The 19960-nt window shown below is 36.7% G+C and overlaps 1 protein-coding gene across 9 annotated transcripts in view; it reads left to right on the forward strand.

The window, feature by feature from the left end:
- The window catches only part of FOXP4 (forkhead box P4), a 175681-nt gene that overhangs the window by 60773 nt on the left and 94948 nt on the right, over positions 1–19960 (forward strand). The window contains exon 1 of one of the 9 annotated variants that reach the window (XM_039339839.1): positions 2515–2583. The exons of the other annotated variants lie outside the window; for them this stretch is intronic. Within the exon in view, the coding sequence (XP_039195773.1) occupies positions 2530–2583 (54 nt within the window). The 5' untranslated portion in view covers positions 2515–2529. Of the gene's footprint in view, positions 1–2514; positions 2584–19960 lie in introns of those variants that run through there. 9 annotated transcript variants of the gene reach the window in all.

Genomic DNA, 19960 nt, shown 5'->3' on the forward strand with positions numbered 1-19960 from the left:
GGTTCATTTAAGTGTTTTTTTAAATAGGAAATATGTTTTAGAACTACTTCTTACATTCTGAAAGACCAGGGGTCAAGAGCACTTGATTGTAAGCAACCCCGATTTGAAATATAGCTCCAACAATGTGCTGTGGCGTGTCTTGTTCATTTGAATTGTGTTCACTTTTAAAATAATTGTGGAATGTCTATTTATAGCCCCACTTGGTGTCTTAGTTCACAAGGGTCAGTATACCTGCAATCTAAAAGCCAGTTTAGCATACCATACACATACAGTTCTGTTGTAATTCTGTTCTGAAATGTCTTCAGGGAATGGGGAGAACAACTCTCATCTCTTTCCAAAGATGAAAGTATTAAATGCAACTTCCAGAAAGGCTTCTGCAGATCTTTTCTGAGAATGGGAAGAACAGAGGAATCACTTCCCAGCTTTCTCTAACAAATTTGATGGTGTTAGGAAAAAAAGCTTAAGTTTCAATGGTGGGGCCCAGTTGAAAAATGTCCTGAGATTCAATAGCATGCACTTATTTTGTGGCAAAGGTCACGGGAGGTGAAAGGTCAGTCAGGGTCATGGGAGGGTTGCCTAGCATCTGGGAACTCCCACAGTGGTTGCTGTGGGAACACAGAGAGACCTCCAGTGTGCTAACATCCTGTAACGAGATTCAGAAGAGCTCCAATCTTTTTACAATAATGAGTTTTTAACTTGGGCTAAGTCCACCCCTCCAGAACCATGTCCCTTTAATCTTTAGGAAAGGAGGGGCGGATACTGCAGAGACTGCAAAGTGAAAAACAAGGCAACATGGTGAAAAATAACCCTCTCCCTCGCTTAATACAACAGGATTGAGGAGGGTAAGAATATAACCCTGAGTAGCAGGCTTAGGACAGAATTATGCTGCTCTTGACTTCCCTAGGAGCCTTTGATAAGAACATCTGGAGAAAGATTAACTCTTCAGAAACCTATTGTTTTTCTCCTGTATTTGCTTGACAGTATGATCAATCTGGTAACTAGAATTCTGACACAAATGTCCTCTCTGCTGGAATGGACAGACTAACGATGTTGTAAAGCCAATGTTTGTTTCAGTGTGTCTGGGATATTTGTAACTGTTACTATGATCCTTTTTCTCTCAAAGCAAGGATCTTTGCCAGATGTCTGCAGGCACAAGTAAACCTATATCACAAGGCAGTTATGTAATGCTGTGAAGACTATCCTTTATAGTGAATTATATTTGACAATTGTTTTCTGTCTATACTCTGCTGAAGCAACATTGAAAATCTCTGACAAAGTACAGAGTAAGTTGTGAGAAAGAGGCTGCATCTTGTTTTCATATCTTGACTTTGAAGGTGGACTAATAATTTTCCTCTATGCAGTATTCCCCTCTCTCCATATATCTTTTAAAGCAGAAATCTGCCAGTGTATATTTGTTATAGATTTGGCCTTCTGATGGACTAACTAGATTAGTAAGTATTGAGTTTTTAAATTCTGCAAAAACATCATTTGTTCCAGTAATCTTTTAAAAAAAACTAAGTGTCAGCTCAGGTGTTGCTAATTTCAAAACAAATTAATAATTACAGTGATGTAATGATATTGAAATGTTTCAATAAATTATATATTTAACATAGTTTTATAATATTTTCTATGGTTTTGAAAGATTAGAAACATGTTTTCTCACACAACTGATTTCTAATTTAGTGAATCCATACTACACATTTGTTGGAAAAGTGTTGTGGATAATTAGGAAGACAGTTCCAAAATGAGCATCTTTTGACTTTTCTACCTTTAAACCTTTGATGTAGTAGTAGCAGAATAGAAATGGAAAGTAGGCTACCAGGTGATCCTTTCTCTATTCTGTACCATGAAAAAAGAAGTTGATGGGATGGGAATGATACATTCAACAACATTCAGAAGGTGTAGAATAAATCAGAGGATGGATAGTGAAATGGTCATTCAAAGACATCTAGAGGGGACCAGAATGATGGAAACATTTCACCATACTAACACAAGATTGAAAATAGATTACTATTTACTTTTAATACTGCACTTATCACCATGGTATAATGAAACATTTGAAAATGGTTGAAGTACATGGTTAGCTATTAATAATTGACAGTGATTTGCTAATCCTGCAAAGATTTCAGAAAGTAGTTGTTCAGAGAAAAGTTTCTAAAACAAAATCAGTATTTTTAAAAGAAGTAAAAAAAAGAATAACAACAAAATAACAGAGTTGGAAGGGATCTTGGAGGTCTTCTAGTCCAACCCCCTGCTCAAGCAGGAAACCCTGCCATAGCAGACAAATGATAGTCCAATCAATGGTCACAAATATACAGGCATCATGGGAGCACAGAAAGATCTTTCTTAATTGATGATGTCATAGATATTACCCATTAAGTGCCCCTGGCAACTGCACTCCACATTACACTTAGTAACTGCACAGTAGTAGGAATGCTAACTGGTAGGGGAGAATGTCATTTATTCTGTAATCCTAAAGCAAGAATATAGTATTCAAAATAGATCTAGGTGGGATGTTGTGACAGAGGAATGAAGCTCAAGAATCTAGAGCCAGTTCCATTGGACACCTGGGAAACTATTTGGGTGAGAAATGTCAAATTTACACAAGCACAGAACTTAAGGGAGAATTTTTATAAAATGTTTTATAGATGGCACCTTGATCCACAAAAAATGTCTTTTATGTACCCTGACTTACAACCTAAATGTTGGAGATGTGGTTGTATGGACGCTACTTATTATCATATTTGGTGGTCGTGCAGAGAGATAAAAGCATTCTGGATTAAGATATGGTGGAATATCCAGAGAATTTTTAAAAGGAGGGTAAAATTTACTCCACAATTATTTTTGTTAGGTATAGTTATTGATTGTGATACAAAGGAGGTTATATTGATGTTAAATTTGATTACAGCTGCGAGGCTGTTAGTAGGACAATATTGGAAGAAGGAATCTTTGCCTACATTGCAGGAATGGTTTCTTAAAGTGTCTCATTTGGCGGAAATGGCAAAGATTTCGGCTTTCTTAAAGGGTCAAACGCAAGAGAAATTTCTTGCTGTTTGGGATAAATGGATAAAATTCATACAATTTAAATTTGATATAAAAAAATACTATATAGTTTTTTCATAATTTTTAACTTTATATATATATATATATTTTCTATTTTATATTCTTTTTTTTATAAATATAAATTTTTTTAACTTTTTTTTAATTAAGCCTATATTCTGCTCTGGGAGGCCCTGGGGGGGGGAAGGGGGGGTTTGGGTAGGGGTGGGGGAAGGGGGGTTTTGTTGGGTAATGTTTGTTTTTATTTGTATATGTTGTTTTTTGTTTTTGTATTGTCTTTTATTTTCTGTAAAATTTATAAAACTCTTTAATAATAATAAAAAAAGAATCTAGAGAGTTAGGACAGACTTATCCTTAAGATTTTTTTATTAGTTTTTTATTTTTTATTTAATTAGTCTGGCAAGCAGGCAAAAGAAGTAGCAGTTCCTTGCTAAGCCTTACCTCCATGGCCACTTATCTAGAAAGCTCAAGAAGAAGCAGGTAATCAACTAATTACTTCAGAGGAATTAGATACTGGTTAGATTAGTGGAAAAGAATATTAAGAACCATTGATTGGTTGCTAAAAAAAGAAACATAATACAAAACTGTAAAAATACTTCCATTTTGCAATTTTGAAAAGAATGAAACTTTCTAAAGTCTAATCTTTGCTCTTAATCTATATATTTTAATGACAACTTATATTTAATGATGTAAGTTTTCCACTACAGGAGATAACTGGATAGAATAAGAGTGTGTGAATCTGTCTATATATATTTTTTAAAATGTGACACACACACACACGAACACACACACACTGTATACACACACATACTGTATATATACACATATACATATAAATAAATACTATATATATAGTTCCTAAAAACTTATTTAACTATTTTTACTTACAAAAAATACAGCTTAAATACTAAAAAAAAATGTTAAAAGTTCTTAAGGGAAATGTTTGCTATATTCTCCTCTATCTACCATCCACAACAGTGTTTCTACCATGTGATTCATATGCTTTCAAATTTTTGAACTTTGGGGCTAGGAAAAGTGGATTTCAGAAACCTTTCCCTTCTATTGTAATAGCTGTAAATTTTCAAGTAAATTTTCTGTTGCTCAAACCCCCATTGGATATTGGTTGGGCACCCTATTGCTTCAAGCACCAAAAGAAAATATCGAATTATTTCATCCCATTATGGAAACAAACTATTCTTTCCTGAGATAATTCTGTTGATTCCAAGTGACTACTTTTTAAAAATACAATGAAATAATACTGGCCCATCTGGAAAAACCATTTCACTGACAAGGTATAATATTTATTTTGTTTTTTTTTTTTTGGAACCAGTTTTATGACAGACATATGTTATACTAATGTTGTGAAAATAAGCTTTTAAAATGGAGCAGTTCATATTAAAGAGAGCTAAGGTGTATCTACATAGATTGGAGAGTAACTTGACCACATAAAACTCTATTCAATGGATCTGATCACATTTCATATATACGTTTGTAAAACATTATTAGAGTATTTTAAGATAAAAATGAAAGGTTGGAGCACTTAAGTGATCATCAGCTTTCTATTACTTTGCCTGATTTATAGTTCCTAAATGAATATAAAACAGATTTTTGTTAGAAAATGAGGAGAGAACCTCATTTCTTCTATTCTTTGTTAGTGAGGTTTTTGACCAAGGAGAGTGATAGATAAAAATTGAAGTCCTACATAGACTTTGTAAGGAGTTGATATCATGTGACTCTAAAAAATAATGAGCTTGGAAGTTAGATACATTTCTTTCAACAAATTGGAAAAATCTGACCACATGTTACTGTTTTTTTATACCATTTAGTTCTGATCATATAAAAATAAGCAGATGTAATTGTGCATTTCAGGGTGATAACATGTCTTGATAATAGTTACCCAAAATATGTGATCAAATGTTTTAAAACAGCTAAATTCGGAATACAATGTTATTTTTTTATGAGGTTAGTATAACAAAAAGTGAAATATGTGTGGCTTTTCCATACTTTTCTGATTGAGAATTTTGTTTAGTAGTTGCACACACATATACAAAGATATTTAGCCATCACACTGTTCCTTTTCAGGATAAGTAACAATATGCAGAGTGCATTAAGAGTTAGAATTATACCATAGAGTTTGATTAGACCAAAAACAGAAATAAGGTTACAATAATTTACATCAACACAATTCACTGTATTTCTTTATATTTTTCTATCCTTGGAAACTGTTCTTGCTTCCATCATGTCCACATATAGCTTCAAACTTTGCTGTTTGACCTTTAAGCTTTTTACCTCTCTTTTGGGGGAATTAATTCCATTCATCCATGACTTGCTCAGTCTTTCCTTTTCTCTCAGTTCTTTCACTCTTCCTTTATATATTTGTTTTGTGATTTGATTCTGCTTCATTTTCATTATATGACCAGATCACCTCAATGTACTTCTTTCATACTGACACTCTTTTTTGCATTCAAGGCACAGTCATTCATGACCCATTCACCTTGATCCAGTCTTCTTTTTCACCATAACATTTAAGTGCCCTATTCCCCATTGCATTAACTTTTTGTGTTTCTCCTAACAAACCTAACTCCCTCTTCTATATTAAAAGTAGCAAAACCTATGCTTTTTTATATAGCCACTTTCATATCTTTCAATATTCATTTCTTAAAATAGGACACAGACTATTCATTATTTTTGATCAACATTTGTATATGTTACACTTCGACCTCTATTATTTACCATTTTAATAATCTTATTATTCCAAAGTACATGCATTTATTTACTTGCTGTGGTTTTTCAGCAGTACCTTGTACTTTGTGATTCCATTTTCCCTGTCAAATACAGCTTCACTGATGTGTGATAAATTGATAGATCTTTGTTGCATTATATACTATACCCAATATTTGTTGCAAATCATTTATGCAACATCTGTATATATTTATATCCCCATCTATAACCTATCTCTGCTGTCACCATAAGCTTTTCATAAATTATCCATTAATATATTAAGCCATCAAGGGGACATTAGACATCCTTATTCCATTGTGAAGCATTCATTAAGCTGCCTTATTCTCATGCATAGTTTATTTCCATAATATGTTGCTCTTATCTTTTCAGAAGTCTTAACCTCTACCTTCATTTTCACATTTAACCAAAATAGTCCATAATTCAGGCATGGTGACTTTAACATTTTTTTTCCGCTAAATTAACAAACATGCAAAGATTTTCTTTCAGAAAACGCTCAGAATTTGCATCATCCTTATATACCTCACTAATTCTTGCAATCTTTCATCATAGGTCATTAAGTCAACCTTGCTTTCAGATTTATTTCCTTTCTTATGTGAATATATGAATAAACTTATAGCTGCATGCAGAGGTTTGGTCAAACTATATATTTAAATAAATCCAGAAGTAAATGTAAACTGACAGAACCTCAGTAGGGTATAAATTAAACATATCGTCTTTTGGCAAATTTGAATGCATGCTTATTATTATGTATTTGTTATTGTTTATATGTAGTTTATAAATTAAAAATAAGAAAGCAGTGAATATGTGAAGTGGAGAAGTTTGGATGGTTCTTCATTTTAATTTGTTAATGAGTGCATGTGTGCACACACACATATAACAAGAGACACCATTGTCTTCGGTCTACAATTAGCTGTGTGATGATAATTTCACTCTGACCTATCTCAGATTAGATATTATTTTTCTGTCTGCTTTAAATGGGTTCTTCTAAGCAGTTTCTTCATTAGATAAAAATACAGCTTACCAACTCTAACAAAGCAGAGGAAGAATTATTTAAAGTGGTAGTTAAAAATTTGTGATGGTTTTGAATTTTCTATATTTCTACATAAATATGACTTAAAATACAAACTGTTATTGCTGCCAAGGAGTGTGGAGGGGAAGGCGGCATACCAGTTACTGGAAGCAAAGGTTTCACATGTCTGTGCCACACCCAAATATTGTGTAGCTTTGGATCATTGTCCTCAATAAATAAGTACAATGTTTTTATCTCATTTGTTTAATTGGGCACTGTTTATCTAGTTTTAGGATTTGGGTGAAGAAGAGATGGTTTTGGTCACGTTTATGGAAAAGTATGAAAAATATAGAACGTTTACAAACCTTTAAACACCACCATATATAAAATATATATATTTGGACATTTTCAGTTGTGATAAAGAAATGGAAATTACATAGAACTTGTGGAGGTCAAAGCAAGTCCTGGAAGAATAAGAAAAAATCTCTGTTAGAATTGACTCAGAATTGTTCAGAGCGGCAAAACAGAAGCCACAGATCATCACAGATTATCTGATAAAAAGTTAAGCTGACACCAGAGTAGTTGTTCATAGGTCTACAGTAGAATATTGTAATTTTGTCAGAAGACTTTCTCTGTTGTCATAAAAGTAATTATCTGCAGTATGTGAAATAATATTTTGATATACATTTTGGAACAAAAGTGCTTTTGACTGATGAAATAAAACCTGACATATTTGGCAATAATCACACAAGAAAGATCTGGACAAAAGAACAAACGTCATATTTAATAGAAAATAATACCTTGCCGACCATTAAGTATAATTGATGGGTGTGCATTATTCTGGGTTTTATGGTAGTCAGTGGCATAGGAAATAATGTAGAAATGGAAGAAAGGATTCAAATATCAACATATGCTAGAAGCCAATGTCTCATTGTTCTCAAATGAAGAAATGAAAGAGATTGGATATTTCAGCAAGGCAAAAATCTGAAACATATCTCCAAATCAATCACAAAATAAAGAAAAAATGGTGTGGAACAGACACCCTAGTCCTGAGAGTTGAATATTCTTGAAAATCTGTGGGAACATTGCATGCATGCATGGAAACCTATTTCTGAAATAGAGATATTCTGCATGAAAAAGTTTTATAAAAAATCCAAAAGCAAAAATAGAAAGAGTCTTATTTAATTACAGGAAATGATTGTACATTATTAATTCTATTAAAGGAGGTATTATAAAGAATATTCAAACTTCAGTACCTGCTGTGTTTCTTCATTCATATATGTTTAATACCAACACAACTTTTTAAAATGTTCAATTCTAGGTGTAGGTGAACATTTTAGTTGTTGCTTAATGCTTAGCATTATAGCCGTCTTATTAACAAGTAGTTCTTGAGTTACAACTGTAATGGAGCTGCCTATCACAGTCATAACTCATAATGGTTGTAAAGCAGTTCAGTCATATAACCCACTTGATATTACAATTTTTTTTGTAGTACTCATTAAGCAAATGTTGTGGTCATTAAAGTGAGCTAGAGGTTTGCTATGGCATGCTTTTGCCAAAAATTGAAAGTAAATTTTGGCAACACCATCATAAAATGTGTAATTGTGACTATGGGATGCTGCAAATGGATGTAAATATGATCTGGCTGCCAAGCATCTGAAGTGTAGTTATGTAACTGTGGGAGGGTGTGTGTGACTGAGGGAACTCCCAATCTGGGTTGTAAATACTCTCCAGGTAGGTCCATCAGAACTTTGAATGGTCACTAAGTGACTGGTTACAAGCCAAGGACAAGCTGTACTCTGATTATTTGTAGTTACACCATAAAGCAGCAGTTGAGAGTTAGATTTACAAACCTGGATGCATTTGCTACACTGGTCTACAGTCCAGAGCATATTGGAAATTAGTATCACTTTGAGAAATTCAGTAACTATAAAGCTCCATTTCTCCCCAAAATATTTACATTATCATAGTAGCTTAGCGTTGGAAATAGAGTGATTTTGAAATAGAAAAAATTTTGGTAGTTGTCTAAACTGAAGTTTGCTTACTGTTTTAGATCTTGATGCATTTTGGATAATTTATATATAGAACAGAGTTCCCCACCCTTTCCGGTTTTGTAGACTGGCTGGGAAGGGGAGAAGGGATAGTTCTGCATGAGCAGTGTGTGCAGCTCCATTTGGGCAAGCAGCAGGCATGCACGTCTGCCATTCACACAAATGGAGCACGAGCACAATGCTCGCCTGCTTCTTTGGCCAAGTGGGGATTCACATGTGCTCATCCACCAGTTCAGAACAGCTTATGTCCCCAGTAGTGGGCGATGGTCTGGGGGTTGGGGACCCCTGATAGAACATTAAATATGCTTTGATTAAATGAACTTATCCAGAAAGGGTTTTAATATGATATATAAAATATTTTTAAAATGTCAAAGTCTTTCAATTTCTTACTGTTAAAAATGTCTACCTTTTCTTTTATTTTGAATACTTCCACTGATATATTTCAATGTATCCAAATAACAATAACCACTACTTGTGATATTAGGTTAGATAAGAACACAACTGGCATTAAGAACTGTAGTGGGTCTCTTTTCCCTTTTAATTCTCGAATTCAGACTTTATATGTGAGCAGTTACATGAAGAATATCTGAAGAATGAAAGAATACCAAGCCAGAATTATGACGGCAATTGCTCCTGTAGCGAAATGGAATTATTTAAGTCTATTAAATTATTGTAGAGTGGTCTCTCCTTTGCCCTCTGGTGATGAACAAGGTATGGTTACATTAGAACATACAATGTTTACTTCTCATAGTGGGTTGTGCAGATAATCCTTTTCTTTTCCCATAACCTTATAGGCTTTATTGCTGGTATTAAACTATAAGTAATTACTAAAGGGATGCTAAGTTATAAAATCCCCTAAAAGATTTTTTTCTTATTTTTTTGTTCTATTTTGTTTGTTTTAGGAGAAGGCAGGGAAAAGATAGTGCCTCATGTCTGCTTTGGCAACTCTCCCAGACTGCTCAGGGCATCAGTTTGTAACCAGTAGCTCAAGTGATTTGTAGCCAAGTTCATTGTTTGGATTTTTTTTATTGTTTTTACTGTCTTGATTTTATCTCCTTTGTTTATTATGTTTTAATTTACAAATAATATATATTTGGCATGTTGCTTAAAGGATAAGCATGCTTCAGTATTACCAATCAATGTAAGCACCAAAAGATCAAAGTAAAATATATAAACCAATTCATTTTTTTAGTAATGGACATTAACTTTCTAAATACAAACTAGATTTGAAATCTGAAAAGAAGGCTATTTAGGCCTGTCAGAAATAAATTAATGTGGGCATTAGGCAGGTGTCCTTTGGGCATCATAGATGGGCTGTCACTGCGGTGAAAATCTAGTCTTGTTTGGTTGAAATGCTCATTATAAAACTAAACATGAAAAGTGAAATATCCAGGTTCATTTTAGATATTAAGATGGCTAAGATAGTATCATTGTGTTTACTTCATGAATATTGATGGCGAACAAGTAAAAGAAACAGATAATTTTGTTCAGCTGGTCATAAGAGTAAGAAGAATAAGGACAGTGCTAGATAAAATAAAGAGAAGCTTAATCTTAGGGAGAAAGGCAAGGGGTATTTCAATAGTATTAAAGAACAGAATAGAATATATGATTGTGACAGCTGTACATTGAGAAAGCATGAGAGAAGGAAACGCATTTTAAACTCTGGATTGGGAGTTGATAACTAAGAATATGATGGACTTCAAGAAGACCCAATCTGTCAGTTCTGGGCCAGAAAAAGGCTGATGACTTGAAATAATGGGAATTTGGGGATGGTATTTGAACAAAAGATTGAGTAAAATAATGATTAAGCTTGTGAAGATTTAAAGTAATTGAAAAAGGGGAAGGCAATAGCTATAGTCAGTGGTGAGATTCAAATATGTGAAAAACTGGTTCTCTGCATTGAGGTGGTCTCCCATGGAGAATGAGACCCACACGCAGCAGGTATCTCGGGATGGGAGCCCAGAGCTGACTCCAGCACCCTCTTTTATTGTTACTAAGGTTTTTACATCACACAGCGTAATCAAAAGATGTATATAGGGGTGGTTACAATATATCAAATAACAGACACTTTCCAGATGCAAGGCTCCTGCAGGTGTTCTTATCACAGTCTGTCCAAAATGGTTGATGAATGCATCCTGTGTCTAGAGCGGTCCCGTTTGTTATCTCTGGGGCCCTTGTGGGAGATGTCCATGGGCATTTGTGCAATTAATCCCACATCTCCTCCTTTTCTGTTTTTTCTTTAATGTTATTCACTTCCAGTTCCAGAAGGGATCTTGATTCACTGATTAAAGCGTCCTTCCTAGTGGAGGGCGTAACATTTTTGCACATTTGCAGGAGGGAGGGAATACATTGAATGCAACAACATAGCAATACAATTAATATCAAAATGGTTACTATAATAGAAATCAAAGATCGTAGCCAGGATCCATCCGGTAGCCAGGACCAAAGGGCACCCCAAATATCCACGGTGCCTGATCCATCGCTGCGTAAGGGATTATTTTGTAGCAGAAATTCCATTTTCCTGGCTGTAGCAGAAATATTAGGTTGAAAATCATGTATATACATACAACAATGAGAATGAATTAAGGCACATACACCGCCTTTTGCTGCTAAAATAATATCTAAAGCATACCGATTTTGCAAAACTACTTCCCTTATTTCCCCCATTTCTTGATTAATCATTTTAATGCTGTTAATTGTTTCATTAAACATATGAACAGTCCAATTGTTAAGCAAATGAAGGTCTCTATAGTTCATGGCAACTCCTAGATTGGGTAGAATCCCTCTGCTGATTTGAGTCTCTAAACTACCACCCAATGTTAGGGGTGGATCCGAGGAACCAGTATCACGTTTGTTCCGCAGGCGTCCATCAGGGAGATGAGGCAAGGCATATACAGCAGGAGTCAAAAGGCCCAGTGTACAGGTGCCTTTCCAATCCTTAGGCACCTGGCGATAGGCTCTACGGCCACATAGTAGCCACATATCGGGTAACTCATAATAACCCTGGTGAGACTCATTAGCAAATGTTATTATGGATTCCATGTCAAGGCAAGCCATGTAGGTACTGATGTTTGTCCATTGATTGCTTTGATAAGTGTCATTTATCTTAGTAAGGTTGCTTTTGATGGATTTGCATTTCTTTGCTGAATTCCATATAATAACTTGTTGACAATTACTATAAGTTCCCAAATAAGTGGCAGTACGGAATAGTCCTGTGCTATAAAAACAAAATCTGGCAGGTTCCATTATACGAGCGCCCACAGCATATGTCATATTCAATGTCTCTGTAGTTATGCTCCATAGCTGCTTCCATCCTGTTTCATTGAACGGGATGGCATGGAAAATAAGGCCACCACGACTGTCACCAGGAATTTGCATGCAGATCCAACAGTTCATGACGTTAAGTGTAAGAGCAGTGCACCTGGCATCCCGTACAAAAGCATTAAAAGCCCACAGTCCCTGATCCTCATATGCCTGGCTGAGGTGGTGTACGTTGAGCCATATAAGGATGAACACAACGAGCTGGAGTCCAAACAATCTCGCCATGGTCGTCTATTGCAGCATAGCCTCGACCCCAGGTAATGAGGGAGGCAGGCCCTTTCCAGGTGGGATCAGGCAAACGTCGATAGTATACCTGGGGGCGTGAAGAATCTGTGGGAGAAGCAGAAAAATGCCTGCTTGCGGCAGTTGAGCCAGGAGTGCCAGAAACATTCAAAAAGTTTAAAGTAAAAAGTACAAGATTAAGAGTGTTTTGTATCCCAGGCAAGCCAGGGGTATTTTCCCCTTTCTTTTTTGCATGCATGTCTAGAGCCCTTTTTACGGTCTGATTGGCTCGTTCCACGATCGCTTGACCAGTGGAGTTATATGGAATGCCATTGATTAAAAAAGGCATCACCAGTTTTTGGGGAGTAATTTGCTTTGTTAGTGCCAATAGATCAGAGGAAGAATTCCCAGAGTGAGGTGCATATGCAGCCTCTGGAATGGGTGGTGCTGGACATGGTAATAAGACCAAGCGTGCCACCGTATCCCCCCGGTTCACTGTGACAGGGAGATTGGTATAAAATTGGACTTTTAGGGTGTCTTTATACGTGGGATCTATCATACCTGGAAGCACAAACACTCCTTGTTCCCGAGCAACAGATGTGGGAAGGATTATTGCCTCCGTTTCTGGAGGCAAGGGTCCAGAATAAAGGGTTTCAGCAACCGTGAGTAGGTTAGGAAAAGTAACAGAAAGATCAGAAGCCTATTTTAAATCAATGCCAGAAAAACATTGCGAAGCTGGAGTAAGATCTGAAAAGGATGCAGCCTTTGGAGAGGGGTTAGCTACAGACCCCTTTGTTAGTTTCCCCGATTAGACTGAGAGGAACGGCACTGATTGGCCCAATGAAAACCCTTTTTACATTTTGGGCACACAGTTTTGGGCTTGGCTCCGGGGATGGCAGCGGGTCGAGCTGCGCCGCCTCCTGGAGCTCTGCATTGTTTTTTAAAATGACCAGATTTCCCACAATTAAAGCAAGTGCCTTGGGGTTGATTCCCCTTTTGGATTGCAGCTGCAAGAGTGTCCATTTGAAAAGCATTGGTTCCCACAATGCGACAGGCTTTAAGAAAGTCTGCCAGAGTGGCCGTGGGACTGGAAACAATTGGTTTAAGAATGGACTGGCAGTCTGCATTTGCATGTTCATAAGCCAATTTTATGAGGATTTCATTTGCTGCATCTCTGTTTGAAATTTGACGCTCAATGGCAACTTGCAGGCGATTCACAAAGTCTGCATAGGATTCAGTTGCAGTTTGGCGAATGGCAGAAAAAGATTGAATCGGGGTGCCAGACTCATCAACACGAGCCATGGCAGAAAGAACACAAGCATTAATGATAGGAAATGCAAAGGGAGTAAAAGTTTGAGCTTGAGCATTAAGGGTAGCAAAATTGCCTTCTCCAAAGAGTTGTTCTGCTGTCCATTGTGAACCTGGGTGATTAGCTCTGCTTTGTGCCTCTCTTTTATATTCAGATTCAAAAACTACGTATTGTGTTCCGTTAAGAAGCATGCGGAACAGATCTTTCCAATCTTGAGGCAACATTCGATATGCACTAGCAATTGAATGTATCAGTCCTCTAGTATAGGGACTGGTTATGCCATAATCTTTTGTAGCCTTTTTCAATTCTCTGATCATAGCCAGGGGAAGTGCTTCCCAATCAACTATTAAGCCTGTTGCAGTCTGTTGGTAAGTAACAGGGAACAACTCTGTGTCGGATAGTTCAGAAACGCTTAAATCACCATTGTTTAAAGCCTTTTGAAAAGCACCACGGATGATTCCGGGCCGGGAGAGAGGTGGCAACGTGGCAGGAACAGGAGAGGCTGTTTGCTGTTTATCAGGATCCATAAAATTTGCAGGGGCAGAAGGAGGGTTAAAACCAGCTCCAGGGGGTAAGGGAGTGGCCAACATAACAGACGGATTTTTATACGGTGGAGAGTCTAATAAAGGCTGATGAGGCGAGTCAGCATGGGTTTGAATCAGGCTATAGGCAATTTTCCAAAGGCATAAAATATCTGGGGGGGGGGCTCTCGGAGACTGATGGAGAACAGCGCCGATTTTCCTCCATGTATCTACTTTTAAAGATCCAGACTCCGGATAGGATGAGCAGTTAGCCCATACATAAGCAAGCAATTTAACAGCCTCAGATTTAGAAAGGTGACGGGTTAATTTCTGTTCCTGATCAGTAAGATATTTTTCCTGCCAAGTAGCCTCAGCTCTTCCACATGCTGCTTTTGAGCGTGAGACATTCCACCCCCCATACTTACGAAGAGGAGTCAGTTGCCAGCAACTTTGTCGGGTGCACCAAGCCTATTCCAGGCGATAAGTAAAGGGTCGGCAGGGACGTATCCCTCAGTGGATCACGTCGGGGTCACCAGATGAGGTGGTCTCCCATGGAGAATGAGTCACGCACGCAGCAGGTATCTCGGGATGGGAGCCCAGAGCTGACTCCAGCACCCTCTTTTATTGTTACTAAGGTTTTTACATCACATCTGTTACTGGACTATATCATTGCTGATGTGAGCAAGAAGGGAAATACCTAAAGACGAATGTGCATTTCCATAGCATGTAAAGAGTGCTCAGCACTTTTGGTTATTGGCCAGCACTCAGTCACTTACAGTGTTACTAGGCAGACTATCGTTTTATACACTATTGATTTACCTATCTCAGGTCACTCTAATGATCATCTTCCATCATAACCATGTTGCATTGACTTTCACATGCACTACCTGATTAATGCCACCATCACTTTGCAAATGGGATCTTAAGTAACGGATGGAGTTTGTTGTCACTAAATGTCTATGAAGATTCTGAGTCATCCAGATCATAATTGTCTCAAAGGTGGTTTGTTTTTATTTTTGTTTTAAAAAGGCAACAGGACTGATCTTTTTGAGGAGGAAGAAGAAAAAGATTTTTCGCTTCCCATCCAGGAAGCTTCATCAGTTGTACGGAACGGTGAGGGAGACGGAAAGACAGCTGCTGATAGTTGAGACTAGATAGTGGGGGAAAGGGAAGGATAGGTTCTGACAGGATGGGGGGAATAGGGAAGGATTGTGTTTCTTTGCAGTCATCTGTTCTTAACATTCTCCGAGAGCCATTGAGGCTACTTGGGGTTTTATCTGTGCCCTCAGGGTCACCTGAATCAGAGGTGTGGAATCTGCCTGGAACAGCCAAAAGGACTGCATTGTACTGGAGATAGTGGTGCTGAATTCCTCCCCCCCCATTGAGGGAGGGCTGTTCAATTCTAACATTATATGGGCTCTTTTACCTCTCTTTCAAACCAATGGTCCTCTCTATCCAAAATATTGCTGTCCTCCAAAGAATGTCCTTTCAAATGTAGATGGATTGCTGAATCTTGTCCTGATGAGTTAGATCTCCTATGTTGTGCCGTGCACTTGTTAAGTGGTTGTTTCCACTAGCTATCTAGAAACCATTTGGATTCATTTTCTGCGTTGGACCATTAAAATTGTTACACTATTCTGGTAGAGAGAAAAAAATAGTGGAATTTCAAAGGTGTAATTGTTCCTCCATGTTTATATCACATATAATTTCCAATATATGTTGAGGTGTTACTAAATTGGAGAGTCCTATAGTTTTTTTTGCATTCTTTTGTGAAATCTACATATTGAATAACTTTTCTAGGATAGTTCAATTCCAACAGGACAATCAGTTTGAAAGTGTCACTTTCTTGATCCTATGTCTAATCTTATTCATAAATCAGTTAGAAATGTTCATAATCGTTCATCTCCCCCCTTAGTTATCTTCTGTTTCATCTTGTTGTTTTTCCATCTTCCCATAATTAGATGTTTTACAGCGTTCTTTCAACTCTTAATTCTTTGTTCTCATTATCCTTTTTCCAATTCACAATGGCCAGTTTTTTTCATTTGTTTAACACTCTCTCTTGTACTTAATATATGGAATGTTTGTGGTTAGGTTCAGACTATATACTGCTGCTTTAATTGTTTTAAAATGCTTAATTTTTTCCTTTGTAAACAACTTTGATATTTCAGAATTTGTTTTTCCTTTCTCTTTTTACTTTATTACTACAGCTAAACTCTTAATCCTTTCTTGGTCTTTTTCATAATAGATACAATTTTTTTTCCTTATATTAAACAACCTTTGACTCACTGGGTCAGCAAAAAACAATAAACATTAAGTTTTCCTGAATCATAGTGCTATTGCATTGGTTTCCCTCACTCTTTCCATATGGCATATTTTTTTTTACCCCACACTGTACAGTCTTATCATATCAGATGCAACTCAGAACAAAAAAATATTGTGCTACGATACACCATTTGGACTAACGGAAGATTACAAACAGACAGGACAATATTAATAGTATATAGATTCTTAATATCGTTCTTTCCTGGCTTTGTAACATTTAACTCTTGGCTTTTTTAATTTTGTTTTTAATCTCTGTTATCTGGATTTTCTGTTTTTTTATTTGCATAGGCATAACTTGATTTGATTAATTCGATCAAGTAATTTACCTTTCGCGTGTTAATATGCACCAATTTGACTCCCTAATCAGTAATCAATTAGTTTTTTCTTTCTGTGGACCAATCTAGCAATTAGCAACAATGCTTATTTAATAACAGTAACCATAAAGAAAGAATTAAAAATACATTGGGGATCAGCAGAAATGATGGACTACATGAATCTACATCCCTTGTTATTTGATATTCCTTCTTCCTATCCTTGTGATTTTCACCTGCATTCACCTTTGTAAATGGCATTTTTACATTATCTGTTTCCTTCATTTCAGGAACATCTCCATGTTTATAAACTTCACAAAATGTTCCCCTCCAAATGTTCTTGGTAAGAGTAAAATAATTTCCACAACTAAACTATGATTAAATATATTTTCCCTCAAGTATATCCACAGATGCTATGAAGGATGTGTTGTAGGAGAAGATCTAAGACTTCCCTTAGGCTACTAAACCAGTGCCCCCCAACCTTTTGGACACCAGGGACCAGTTCTGAGGAGAGAGGTTTTTTCGTGGACCAGAGGGAGTGTGGTTTTGCATTCTGCCTGCATCCCACAGATGGAGCTTTGCTTATTTGCACGGGCCGGTTTCTGGCATACCACAGCCCGGGGCCGGTCTATGGACCAGGGTTTGGAGACCCTTGTACTAAACTATGAAAGTTCTCTTTTATCATATGTGCAATCAAAATACTCATACTTTTAGCCCTAGAATTGGGCTGCCCAAATTTTTCTTTCTCTCTCTCTTTATTTCTTTTTGAGGATCACATTCTTTTGAAATTATTCAAAAGAATAATTATTATTCAAATAAAATTATTATTTGTCACTAATGGATGGGATTTAACCATATAGCAGTTAGAGCTACTTCCTCCTTTCCCACCCCATAGCTCTTTGTCTCCATTTCCCCCATTCTGTCCTCTATCTCTTCTTCCTGTTTGCATGCAGATACATTTGATATCAGTGTAAGGATTGCAGGATAATTGCTTTCAAATTAGGTAATCCTCATATGATGCCAGCTTTTCTCCTAATGCCAGTTCAACATTTTCTCCACTATTCTGGCACAGATAGAGACTATAGCCCCTTTCTTACAATGCTCACTCTCTGTATGTTCTATCTTCAGTTCGGCAATTGCATAACAAAAGTTTAGACTCAGGTGATCACTTTCATATATAGAACTTCCACTTGTGTTTTCCCTTATATATTAAGCCTAGCTTGTTCCAAGTGTTTCCATTGCCTGAAAAATCTAAATCTCTTTGTATATTGAGACACTTGATCTTTGTCTAGTTGTGCACTGCTAATGTAAGTATTTCAGAGCAAGGCATCTTGGGGGTCCTGCCTTTTGAAATCTATCAAGAAAATTAATTTTCTCTTCCTTTTGTTCTTTAATTATGCTACCATTATTATTATTATTATGGATCATCGCACAGACAGCCAGATGTTCAGACTGGATTTGGCATTTTGTCTACCTATCGAGGCCTTACCCAGGACCTGGGATAGGCAGATGTGGATGTTTGATGGTATTACAGATATCGTCACAGGATGGAAGCAGTTCCTAGTAAGGCCGCCTTTTGCAATTGACTAATAGCGAATTTGTCAATGCCAATGGTGTTCAAGTGGTGCTCCAGTTGTTTTGGGATTGCACCCAAGGCACTTATCACTATTGGTACTACCCTTGCTTGCTTTTGCTACAGTCTTTCTATTTCTATTTGTAGGTCTTTGTATTTTGTTATCTTCTCCAGTTCTTTCTCTTCTATTCTGCTGTCTCCAGGCACTGCCACGTCCACTATCCAGACTTTTTTGTCTTTCTTATCGACAATTGTTAAGTCTGGGGTGTTATGTTGCAGGTGCTTGTCTGTTTGAATTCTGAAGTCCCAGAGCAGTTTAATTTTATCATTTTCTATGACTTTCTCTATTTATGATCCCACCAGTTTTTGCTTACAGGCAAATGATATTTTTTGCAGATCTTCCAATGCACCATTGTTGCTACTTTGTCATGCCGCTGCTTGTAGTCAGTCGGTGCAATCTTCTTGCAACAGCTTACCAGGTGGTCCACTGTTTCTTCAGCTTCTTTGCATAGGCGGCACTTACTGTCTGTTGCTGTTCTCAATTTTGACTTTGTATGCATTTGTCCTTAAGGCTTGGTCTTGTGCAGCCAGAATTAGTCCCTCGGTCTCTTTCTTCAATTTTCCTGCTCTTAGCCATTGCCAGGTCTTGTTATTATCTGCTTTCCCAGCTATTTTTTTCATGTATTGGCCATGTAGTGCTTTGTCTTCCCATGCCTCTATTCTGTTCTTCATTTGGTCTTTCTTGTAGGCCAGTTTGGTCTCTCCAGTAGTTAGTAAGCCTTCCTGATATACTAATTTCAGTGCATCTTCATCATTGTTCTTCAGATATTCTTCCAAAGCCATTTTTTCTTCTTCAACCATCTGATGTACTTGTAGCATTCCACGCCCACCTATTTGCCTTGGTAGATAAAGTCTGTCAATGTCACTGCGTGGATGAAGGGCATGATTCATTGTCATTATTTTTCTGGTCTTCCTATCCATTTCTTTTAGTTCTGCTTGAGTCCAGTCCACTATTCTAGCTGTGTACCTAATGACTGGAATTGCCCAGGTATTGATTGCCTTTTTTATATTATTATTATTATTATTATTATTATTATTATTATTATTATTATGCTCTTAATTTCTCTTCCCTTAACCTTTAGTTTCTGTTTACATGTACTTTACTGCCCACCTTATTTAGGTGATTTCTGCACATTAATGCAGTGTTCCCCCTTTAAAAAAAATGTTTCTCACTGTACTTGTTACTTTTGTTTGTTCCATATATGCTTCCATACTTTTCTTACTAACCTTCAGTTTTATCCTCTTGTATTATTCCCTTGAATCTTTGCATTCCTTGATTATGAAAATCCAATTTCTCCTTTTCTTTTGTTTGTCAATGGAGATTCAAGTCATGGTTATCCCAAAGGAGCTTTTTCCAAAAGGCAACTGGATTTTCTCTCTCTTTTTCTTTGAAAACATTTCGCTTTTCATCCAAGAGGCTTCTTCAGTTCTAATTTCAGATGAGAAGCAAAACTTTTTC

The sequence above is a fragment of the Crotalus tigris genome, unplaced genomic scaffold (genome assembly GCF_016545835.1).
Source record: "Crotalus tigris isolate CLP2741 ecotype Arizona unplaced genomic scaffold, ASM1654583v1 scf7180000017550.10884619, whole genome shotgun sequence".
Lineage (NCBI taxonomy): Eukaryota > Metazoa > Chordata > Lepidosauria > Squamata > Viperidae > Crotalus > Crotalus tigris.